At 35.4% G+C, this 11,577-nt stretch overlaps 1 protein-coding gene across 3 annotated transcripts in view; it reads right to left on the bottom strand.

Moving 5' to 3' along the window:
• Window positions 1-11,577, bottom strand: part of cntn5 (contactin 5) — a 377,750-nt gene that overhangs the window by 70,532 nt on the left and 295,641 nt on the right. For all 3 annotated transcript variants that reach the window (XM_016490714.1, XM_016490721.1, XM_016490730.1), the window contains one exon: window positions 5,556-5,700. In XM_016490714.1, coding sequence (XP_016346200.1) covers window positions 5,556-5,700 — 145 coding nt within the window. The remainder of the gene's footprint in view (window positions 1-5,555; window positions 5,701-11,577) is intronic.

Here is an 11,577-nt window from a genome sequence, read left to right as displayed (position 1 = left end):
AAGATATTTTGAAGATTGCTGGTAATCAAACAGTTGGTGGTTGCCATTGACTTCCATAGTAGGAAAAAAAAATACTATGGAAGTCAATGGCAACCACCAACTGTTTGATTACCAGCAACCTTCAAAATATCTTCTTTTCTGTTCAACATAAGAAAGCAACTCATACAGGTTTGGAACGACATGAGTAAATGATGACAGAATTTTCATTTTTGGGTGACCTATCCCTTTAAATTTTCTTTTCACACAAGCTTACCCCATACCAAAATCATGGATCTTTCTTAGCTTTTTTTTACAAAAGCTTAGAAACAACATGTCAGAAATGAATACCTAATGTTCCAAACTTTAAATATAGTGTAACACCTCTGCTTCTGCAACAACAGCAGCTCAAAAGTATTAAAATAAATCTCTCTATATAATCAAAGAGAGAAAAAAATAATGCCTGGGAGAGGAAGAGGAATAGTTGTAGGAGGGAGAGGAGTAGCTTGATTAGAAAAAGGGAGAAGAAGAGGTAGGGGAGAGGAGTAAGAATGTGTGCTGGACTTTGCATTTTTATGTTTGTTTGTTTTTTTGTTTTCTTCCCCTTACACATGTGGAACCTATGAAAGCTTATTTCTGCCATGGAATATAAACGGTAAAGGGTAATTGTGACTTATTTTATCTCAAAGTTCTGACTTTTATTTCTTGCAATTGTGAATTGATCTCACAATTCTGATAAAGTCTGAATTGCAAGATGTAAACTCACAATTCCAAGAATAGAAGCCCAAATTGTGAGATGAAAAGGCCACAGTTACCATTTTTACTTTTTTATTCTGTGACGGAAACAAGCTTGCATAGTAACTAAAGGCCATGCATGTTGGAATTCTTGTTGATCACTGGCATCAGCTACCATGGGGGCACCATCCACATCCAACCCTAACCCACTGCAAAGCAATTTCAATCAAGGTTTCAATTGAATTTCTGCATAGGGGACCCTATTTTTTTCTATAATGACTCATACAATTTTAGACAGTATGTTGCCAAGAATGAACACATTCAACACTTAAAAATGTAAAATGGGTTTCAGTTGAAGGTAACTAAATTACAAAAAATGATGGATTTTTATATTGTCTATATGCAGGTAGAACTGTAACATGACAAGTAATGCAGTTTTTGTAAAGTCATCAGCTGTTAGTATTTTGACAGTCACTGTGCTATGATTGACTATATGTTTCTGTTGGATAGAAAACCAGTGCTCATGTTTTGACCGAATGACTCGATTTTGAATCGGCTTTGCTGTGTTTTGATAGAGTTAGTATATGTAGAAAAAGGTATTCAGCATTTTGAAATGTAAAGTTTGTATTTATTTAACAAAATGTGGTTTTGGCCAGGAAATTAACTATTTGGCTAATTGTGTGATGTAGGTGTGTTGCTGTGATAAGAGTTTAGAAAAAGTACTTTAAGTATTGGTAAACGCTTGTTAGCAATTGAAAAAAAAAAACTATTATTATTATTACTATATTTTTAATGGATCTCATTTTGTATGATTTATACCGGTCGAATTGAGGCATGACAAGTAATACAGTTTTTGTAATGCCATTAATTGTTATCATTTCGACAGTCTGTGCACTATGATTGACTATATGTTCCTATTGGATAGAAAACCAGTGCCAATGTTTTGACCAAATGACTCAATTTTGAGATTGGGTTTGCTGTGTTTTAATAGAGTTAGTATATATGTAGAAAAAGGTATTCAGCATTTTGAAATGTAGAGTTTGCATTTATTTAACAAAATGTGGGTTTGGCCAGAAAATTAACTATTTGGCTAATTGTGTGACGTAGGCGTGTTGCTAAGAGTTCAGAAAAAGTGCTTTAAGTGTTGGTAAATGCTTGTTAGCAATTGAAAAAAAAAAAAAACTGTAACAGTATAGCACTTACCTAAAATGTATATGAATATGTGACCCTGGACCACAAAACCAGTCTTAAGTCACTTGGGTATATTTGTAGCAATAGCCAAAAAAACATTGTATTGGTCAAAATTATCGATTTTTCTTTTATGCCAAAAATCATTAGGATATTTAGTAAAGATCTTGTTCCATAAAGATATTTAGTACATTTCTTACCGTAAATATATCAAAACAAAATTTTTGATTAGTGATATGCATTGCTAAGAACTTCATTTGGACAACTTTAAAGGCAATTTTCTCAGTATTTTGATTTGTTTGCACCCTCAGATTCCAGATTTTCAAAAAGTTGTGTCTCGGCCAAATATTGTCCTATTCTAACAAACCATACATCAATGGAAAGCTTATTTATTCAGCTTTCAGATTATGTATAAATCTCAATTTCAAAAAACTGACCCTTATGACTGAAATTTAAATTCTTCGTTTTTTATGATCAGAGCTCTGTAGTTTTTATTGTGGCGGGCAAAACATAATGCAACGCAATACAATGATGATTCAAAGATAAACATATAAACATTTACATTTTTCTATAACACGATATATGGATACTCAAGTAAACCTAAGCTGCTTCAGTTCGGCAAGTGTCCACCTTGAAATATCATTCTCATGTTTACTTTATAAAAATCAGTAAGGATTTTACAGCAAAAAAAACAAACAAACAAAAAAAAAAACAGGTGTTGCCCTGACCTGTAGTGGAACATTTTTTTTTTGTTATACTAAATGGCCTTTTACTTGCTAAAAAAAAAAAAAATAATAATAACAATAAATATAAACTATCAATCAGTCAACCGAAGGCTTGTAGAAGATTGTGTACACCAGTTTTTTTTTTTTTCAGCAAAATGTTGATCATTTAGAGGCCTTAGAAATTTGCATCTCAAATATGATACAGTAGGCTCTATAGAGTTAAGAGCATTTGTGGATTTGCATCTTATTATGAAAATAGGTGATCATGTAAAGGTTACAAATTAGTGCAAAATTATGCAATGCAAATGTCAGCATTGACTTTGGACATGCATATCCTTTAGAAAAGAGAATCTGGGGAAGGTGTAATAGGAATATGTTAAAGTACTAAAAATCTTTTCAGAGACACATGCTTCATAAGTGTTTCAGGTTTCATCACAGTCTTGGCAGGAGTAAATTAGCTCACGTTTGGTGCATGTGGCACACGGCATTCAAAAGCAAGCAAGGTGTGAATTCTAAGGATGACAACACTTAAAAATGTGTAAAGAGAGAGAGTCTATCAGTACTGTTATACTGTCGCAGGTCTGTTCTGATAGTGTCATGGACAGCAGAGAAAATAGAACACAAATACAAAATTATAAAAATGTAACCAACCACATTATGCATAGTGTAATTCGGTGGGATAGTTGACACAAAAATAATATTCTGTCATAATTTACATATTTGTTTCAGCCATTTTTGCCCATACAATGAAGGTCAGTTGGGTCCAAAATAACTTTTGATTTTTTAGTGTACAGCGGGGAAAGAAAGGGGGGCAGGGACATTTCTCAAAATATCTTCTTTTGTGTTCCACAACAAGTAAGTCTTATAGCTTTGGAACAAGGGTAGGGTGAGCAAATGATGACATACTGTTATTTTTTGGGTGAATTTATAGATAGAAGAGAGGAAAATATATAGCTTTATCAACCTTTAAAAGGGAGGACACTTTTATCTCTTTCTGACACTGAAGGCTATGAGTTCAATCAAACTGTGATTTGGTTCTACCAAAAGAATAATTATGTCAATAATATCATAATTTTCTATGAGAAAATTAAAACCTATTACATGTCATTGTATTGACATTTCATATAAACAAAACCAAAAATAGCAGCAAAACAAGACAAGTCGTCCAAGTCGTCCAAACTGTCCAAGTTTCCTATTTAGCTTATTTTATAAAGCATCACAACACAACCAATGACACCATGGAAATAAAATGAATAATATGAATTCTTTCAGATGAATAGGTCCTTGCGTCTAGACGTGTCTGTGGTGAAGACTCTCAGTTATTAAACAGCAGTCCTTTCACAGACTTGTAGCCTACAGCGCTCGACGGGGGCCGATAATTTCAGATCTGTCACTCATGATGAGTGACACGTCTTCTCCATCAAGAGCTTGTACATGGGCTAGCGCTCATTTTCCTCATGCTGATTTAAGATTATGCATAAATGAACGTCTACAGCGGATGAGCTATCAGCCAACAGGCTCTACGGTATTATGGCTCAAACAAGCTATATTTTAATTCTAATGAGGTTACATGTACAAGACCTTAACAGATGAATAAAGCAGAATGTCATACATTAACTGACTCGAATGGGTTACATTTAACCCTGCATTCTGTTCTAATGTGCACGTTTTAAAATGTCATCCTTTCCAAACATCTTAGACTGTAATAAGGACAAAAGACTGAAATCTCAATAAGCATTTTTTGGACTGAGTATCAGTGACCGTACAAAAAAAAAAAAAAAATGAAATAAATAAATTAAAAATTAAAAATGGACAACTACAAATAAAAAAAATATATATAATAATGCCAATAATGTACTGTTAACTTAATTACGCACACTTATTATGTAGCTCTATGGAACACTTGATTCTGATTGGTCAAAAGCAGCCTTGAGCAGTAAAATATTCATTATTTTTGTATAATGACCACTAAACTGTACACTTCACTGTTGTTCAAGGCATCATAGTGGTGCTACTTTAATTTTGCATAATTCTGCATTCTCTTTTTGCATATGGACGCAAGTTTGAATATTGAATTGTTGTTATCTTGAGACGGTAGTGAGAATGACTTCGGATATTTAAATATACTACTATTCAAATATTTGAGATTGGTAATTTTTTTATGTGTTTGCTCACCAAGGTTGCATTTATTTGATCAAAAATACAGTACAACAGTAATATTATGAAATATCATTATAATTTAAAATAAATGTTTTCAATTTTAATACATTTTAATATGGCATTTATTCAGTGATGCAGAAGCTGATTTTTCGGCAGCCAATACTCCAGTTTTCATATATATATAAACAGTTTTGCTGATTAATATTTTTGTGAAAACCATGGTACATTTTTTCGAAACTTTTTATGAAAAGTTAAAAAGAACATTTATTTGAAATATTTATTTATTTATTTTGTAAAATGTAAAATCTTTTAATTTGACACTTTTGATTAATTTAATGAATCCTCACTGAACAAAAGTGGCATTTTTTTCTACTGAGCATACACACACACACACACACACACACACAAACTAATAAATAAGAAATCAACATGACATCAATCACAATGCAACCCTGCACAGCAAACTTGCCTAATAGCTCTGTGAGTGCAAACAAACCTACAAACCTGTCATCACATCGCACCTCAGCAGAGCCGAACCCAGCGTGAGACCGGTAATCATTGGACAAGAACATTGATTAAAGCCCCTGTGCACACAGATTCATGTAAATGTATGCGTGTTTATGGGCATATTTAATTGGAATCAATTAAAAACATGGACCCTTAGGAGTGGACTGCCACTGCTTCATCCTGAATCCTGATAATTATCACACCTTCATGCAAAACATGTACAGTCACAGAGCTAACTGCTCTTCAGCTGGGATTTAGACTCACCTTCGGCTGGGCTGGACTCTCCTATCATTTTTCCTCCATGAGATTCTGGGTTTGGGTGACGCACGTGGACGGCACTCCAGAGACACGTCTTTTCCAACGGTTGCAATGAGCCGGAAAGGGTTGGTGCTGAACATGGGAGCTGACGCTGTTTATGAAAACAAACACATAGTTTCACCTTAAAGGATTTGTTCAATCAAAAATGAAAATTGTGCTATCAACTCTTGTCGTAGGACTGAGCATCAGTGATCATACCAAAAAAACGGACAATTAAATACAAAGAAATTGAAAAAAAAAAAAACTGAAAAAAAGAACAATTGAAAAATCACGCCACTAGTACACTATTATTTCAAATGGATAGTCCACTCAAACATGAAAATTCTGTCTAGACAGTTGACTTCTTAGCCACTGACTTCCATAGTATGGACAAAAAAATACTATAAAAGTCAATGGCTACCGTCAACTGTTTAGTTACCAACATTCTTCAAAATATCTTATTTTGTGTTCAACAGATGAAAGAAACTCATACAGGTTTGGAGCAACCTGAGGGTGAGTAAATGATGACAATTTTCATTTTTGGCTGAACAGCTGTCTGGAACACTTAATTTTAATTGGTCAATTGCAGCACCGAGCAGTAAAATATCAGCTATTTTTGTATAATGACAACAACATCAACCAAAAAAGAAAACTGAGCCATCAACTCTTATGTAGTTTAATCTATGCAACAAAACAGATACATTTCAATGTATGTATTGGTAATTGTTTCCATGCAACATGAGTACGGACCATTTTTATGGTGCTTTTTTGTCATTTAGTCCTCATTTACTTTCATTATATATAAAATATGTGATTTTGTCTTTTGTGTTCCACAGTAGAAGAAATTCATAATGGTTTAAAACGAGATGAATTGACTATTTTAAATCATTTAAGGGACCAGAACAAACTTATAAATTGTATACACAATATATAACAATCTAATTTGTTATATGCAATGCATAATTCACACACTTGTTCAACAATGTAATTAAGCTGGCACTGTTCAACTAATGACATGTGCATACTTTTGTAAATATTCACATGTGACACCATTTATCTTGCCTCTTTGTATAATTCGTAGAACTACTGAGCCCACAAGAGCAGTAGGAAATGAATAAACGAGCGATTTTTTCATAAAATAACAGGTCTGTTTTCAGAGACAGGGGATTTGTGGGACTCTAAAGGGAGATAAAGGTTTCTGGAATGATTGTAATGATGGCATTGCTGTCGTTCTGAATGATGGGTTCATAATTAGTAGCTTTCTTGTTATGCGTGACGGTCTACCAGAAGTAAAACATTTCCAGGCTAAACGATAAAAAATAATTCAGCCCTCGACAAGCGCATTTGAAGATAATTACTGTTAAATGTCTAATCTGTCTGCAGGGAGTTTCTCGGCAAGCTGATGCATCCGCTGAGTAGAATACAATTGCTAAGTCACAAAATCAAATGCAGTTTAGTGCTCATGTTAATGCAGTTATTGTTAAGCAGGAATCCGGGGCCCAATAGGGGGCTGAAGCAAACTTACAAGGGGGCCTCAAAAGTTATTAAAATTCTTTAAAATGAGGCAAAGCAAGTGTAAAAATAAGCTAAAAAAAATCATCCCAAACTTTTCTTTAATTTTTAATTCCTAATTTGTGTAAATGGGGAGAAAAAAGGACTGGGGTGTTAAAGTGAAGATGGAAATACCATAATTTGGAGTGTTGTCCGAACATTAGTGACAATATGAAAATAATGTTCCATATTATCATTTTGCAAACATTATAGGAGCGTGTTCACAGAAAAAAAATGAACTAAATTTACACAAATAAACCTGTTCAGAAGCGTCCGTTACTGATTCTTAATACTGTGTGTTGTTACCTGGATGATCCATGACTGTTTGTAGGTTTTGTGATAGTTTTCCAGAATCTTCTGCACATTTGACCACTTTCCAACGGTGACTGTATGGTTTAGAGATTTGTCTTTTCAAACTGAAGACAACTGAAGGACTATTACAAAGGGTGAAACACTGACTGATGCTGGAGAAGACGTTAAAGGGTTAGTTCACCCAAAAATTTTAATTAGTCCATAAATTACTCACCCTCAAGTCATCCTACACTGCAAAAAATGCTTTTCTTAGATTTTTTGTCTTGTTTCCAGACAAAATCCTTAAATCAAGAAGGATTTTCTAGACAAGTAAAAATTATTGTCTTGTTTTCAGAAAAAACATGTCAAAATTAAGTGAGTTTTTGCTTAGAACAAGCAAAATAATCTGCCAGTGGGGTAAGCAAAATAATATTATTTCAAACAGAAAACAAGATTATTTTGCTTACCCCATTGGCAGATTATTTTCCTTGTGTCTTTGATCTTTCAAGCCGTTTCATGGCACTCAGCGGGAGTTGCATGCATCAGTCCAAAAGAAGTTAAATAAAAAGCGCCCATCCATAACAAAAGTGTCTCACAGGGCTCCGGGGGGTGAACAAAGGCCTTCTGTAGCGAATCGATAAGTTTTTGTAAGAAAAATATCCATATTCAAAACGTAATAATCACTTTAATGTAGCTTGCGCCAACAGTTGTACACAGAAGCAGTTCTGGGCTGATGAGTTATGAGGTCAGCGTTGCGCATGAGCCGGTGAGTCTCGTGAAAACCAATGTTTGTTAACAGGAGCAAAGGAAGCAAAGTTTCCTTACTTTAGCAAAGGAAAACCAGTCTCCTCTTGGCTTATATCGAAATCCTCCGACATTCTTCTTTACAAATCCTCATTTTGTACTTCTAATTAGTGACCGTTGTTTTGTTTTGATCTCTCTCCTGCGCTTCTGCATGCGTCACTTCTGACCAGCGCATGCGCAAAGCTGACCTCATACGTCATCCGCCCGGAGCTGCTTCCGTGTAGGACTTTTGGTGCAAGCAACATTAAAGTGATTATTACGTTTTGAATATGGATATTTTTCTCACAAAAACGCATCAATTTGCTACAGAAGGCCTTTGTTCACCCCCCGGAGTCGTGTGAGACACTTTTTTTATGGATGGTGCGCTTTTTATTTAACTTCTTTTGTACTGATGCATGCAACACCCGCTGAATGCCATGAAACAGCTTGAAAGATCAAAGACAATTTTTTATATAACTCCGACTGGATTTGTCTGAATGAAGAAAGTCATATACACCTAGGATGACTTGAGGGTGAGTAATGTATGGGCTAATTTTCATTTTTGGGTGAACTAACCCTTTAAGAGCACTTTTGAACAAGGTGACTGATGTTTTTATTTTGTTTAAAGTTCTCACTTTTTTCATTTAGAACTTAGTTTTAGAAGTTATGTGAGATGTTTACTTGCTTCTCAGAAGACAAAATATTGACTTTAACTTTTTTTTTTAATTATTCATAAACTACTTTTTTGTCATAACATTTTTTCTCTGCAGTAAACCCAAGTCTTTGGCTGGGGAAATGGTCATTTTCTTCTTAATGAGCTGTTTCTTTCTGAAATACGTCACATTACACAAGTGTTACACAATGTCTTATAGAGTGGTGCAGTGATTATGTATTCATGTAGGCCAACGCAGAAGTAAGCATCATCCTGTTTTCCTCCGAAAAAATCAACATGATTTTTCCTTTGGTTTTTGAATTAAAATAAACTCTGTAACCAAAAAAGGTTTATGATTTTTTTTGCGTGTTTTGTGCATCATGAAAATCTAATGACGTTTAAATGTTCCTGACAACCTCCATAGTCCCTTTGGCCCTGTTTACACCTGGTATTAAGATTGGTCGACTGGATCACAATTGGTATTTTGATTTGTCTCTTTTGTCCTTTATCAACCACTTTCCTGATTTCTTTGAGGGGAGGGTATATGGGCGGGTGTATGTATGGGCTTACTCTGATCTAATATTGTGGAATAAGCTTGCACAATTAACATATGAATGTGAAAGGGTACAACAGAAAATTATATGGCAAGCAACAGCTTTCATTTGTGTTAGAATCAGGATATGTGAGAGAAAATTGTGCTTTTTCACTTTCAAACTTGATTTCAAATGATTTCAGAAGGCAAAATTTAAATCCTGTCAGTCTAGCGTGCTTCATGAATACATTCCGTAATGTTTTAGAATTAGGTCGGTAGGCAGAGAGGAGGCGTTCTTTAGTGGCTGTTCAAATGCATTTGACCACATGAGCATCTACACTTACAAGCTTAAAAGGTTAGTTCATCCATAAACTAAATTTCTGTCATTAATTACTCGCCCTCATGTCGTTTAGGTCTTATGGGTTTGGAACGACATGAGGGTGAGTAATTAATGACAGAATTTTCATTTTTGGGTGAACTAACCCTTTAAAACATTTCAGACCCTGTATTTAGTGTTGTCCACTTGTGATTGGAATGACAAAAAAACATTCGAAAAACTCATCGACTTGGACAATGTAAGAGGTAGTGCTAAAATGCTAACTCGTTTGCGAGTTTTGGCCTTACAAAAAATACAGGTAACACTTTAGATTAAAGAACACATAGTTACCATTAACTAAGGCTGATGATACACTGGGCAACTTTTTGAACAATGCTGCCAGGCAACTTTGGGAAATGTTGCCGTCAACGGGCAACCAGGTGAGACACGGGGCCCACGACCAATCTAAAATATCCAGATAGAAATTTGTTACCCATTCTCAATGGGAAAGTCCCTAAGCAACATTGCTCAAAAAAAGTTGCCCAACAAAATTGCTCAAAAAGTTGCCCCGTGTATCATCAGCCTTAAGAGTTTTCCCTCAAAAACTCCTAATTTCTGCTTAGGTAGTTGTTTTTGTAGTTATGTTTAGGTATGGGGTAGGTTAAGGAATCTAGAATATGGTCATGCAGAATAATGCATTAATATGTGCTTTATAAGTACCAATATACAGACAATATGCTGGTACTATGCATGCTAATAAGCCAATGGTTAATATTGTTTCCTAATCTAAAGTGTTACCAAAATACATCATTCCATGCCCAGTCGTAGAGACGCTCAGTTCTGTATATTGATGTTCATTTTTAAAGAGACTGCATTAAAGGCCTGAGCTTTTCAAGGACATGTACTCCAGTGGCTGGGGAGGACATTGTGTGATGGTATTCTAGTGAGCAGCGCTAAACATATATGGGCTAAAAGTGATGATGTCTGCAGAGCTGCTGGAGCCTTCTGGGGCCTGTAGCTACATGCTGACAGGCCTCGTCAGGAGTGTTTAGTCAAAGGTTGCACCATGTTTTTTACGGGTGACATTAGAAAAGATGACATTTTAATCTCTGCAATTGCCAAAGGGCCCTGCAATCCACCACCCCCGGAACATGCTGAGAGAGTCGGGACCAATGAACGACTTTTTTAAGCCTGGAGTGGGGGGGTATGCGTGTCTTTGTGGTAACAAATATGTGTGTTCCTACTTTGTGTGCGGCATACAGTATTTACGGGAGACTTAGTGTATGATTTTAAGTGGGAGTTTTGACATGCGTCTCTCACTATGAATACTAAGAGGTCTTTTGTACTCGGCGACCCACTGCTGGTTCACTATGGGCAGCCCACTTCACTGGCCTCCAGGGCACGAGCGCAATGGCTGTGACACACATGTGCTGGCACCCGAGTTGGCCTGCAGCTATGGCTCATCCGAATGAAGGCTGCTGTTAGCTGTGTAATGTGTCACTGCAATATGTGCTTGCTTTATAACATAGAATAGACTAAGTCACGGACGACAGCTCTCCCCATAGGCGCTGAGTAACTGGAGGATTAGTCACAAATACAACCCAAAAAACAAAACAAAAAAAACTGTCACTCCAGAGAACTAAACAAGCACTTTGGAGCTGGAGGGAAATTGACCAGTGAGGGGGAATATTCAGTGAGTCACAGTCTCTCGAAAATGATATGTTATGAGTCTAGCATTTAATATTGTTCATATTATTTTAGCAATTGTGTCTGTGTGACAATAAGACCAGAGAGACATCTGTGACAATATATATATATATATATATATATATATATATATATATATCTGTAACAATATTATATT

Source organism: Sinocyclocheilus anshuiensis, unplaced genomic scaffold (assembly GCF_001515605.1).
Source record: "Sinocyclocheilus anshuiensis isolate Anshui unplaced genomic scaffold, SAMN03320099.WGS_v1.1 scaffold569, whole genome shotgun sequence".
Taxonomy (NCBI): domain Eukaryota; kingdom Metazoa; phylum Chordata; class Actinopteri; order Cypriniformes; family Cyprinidae; genus Sinocyclocheilus; species Sinocyclocheilus anshuiensis.
This window is presented reverse-complemented; position numbering and strand designations above follow the sequence as displayed.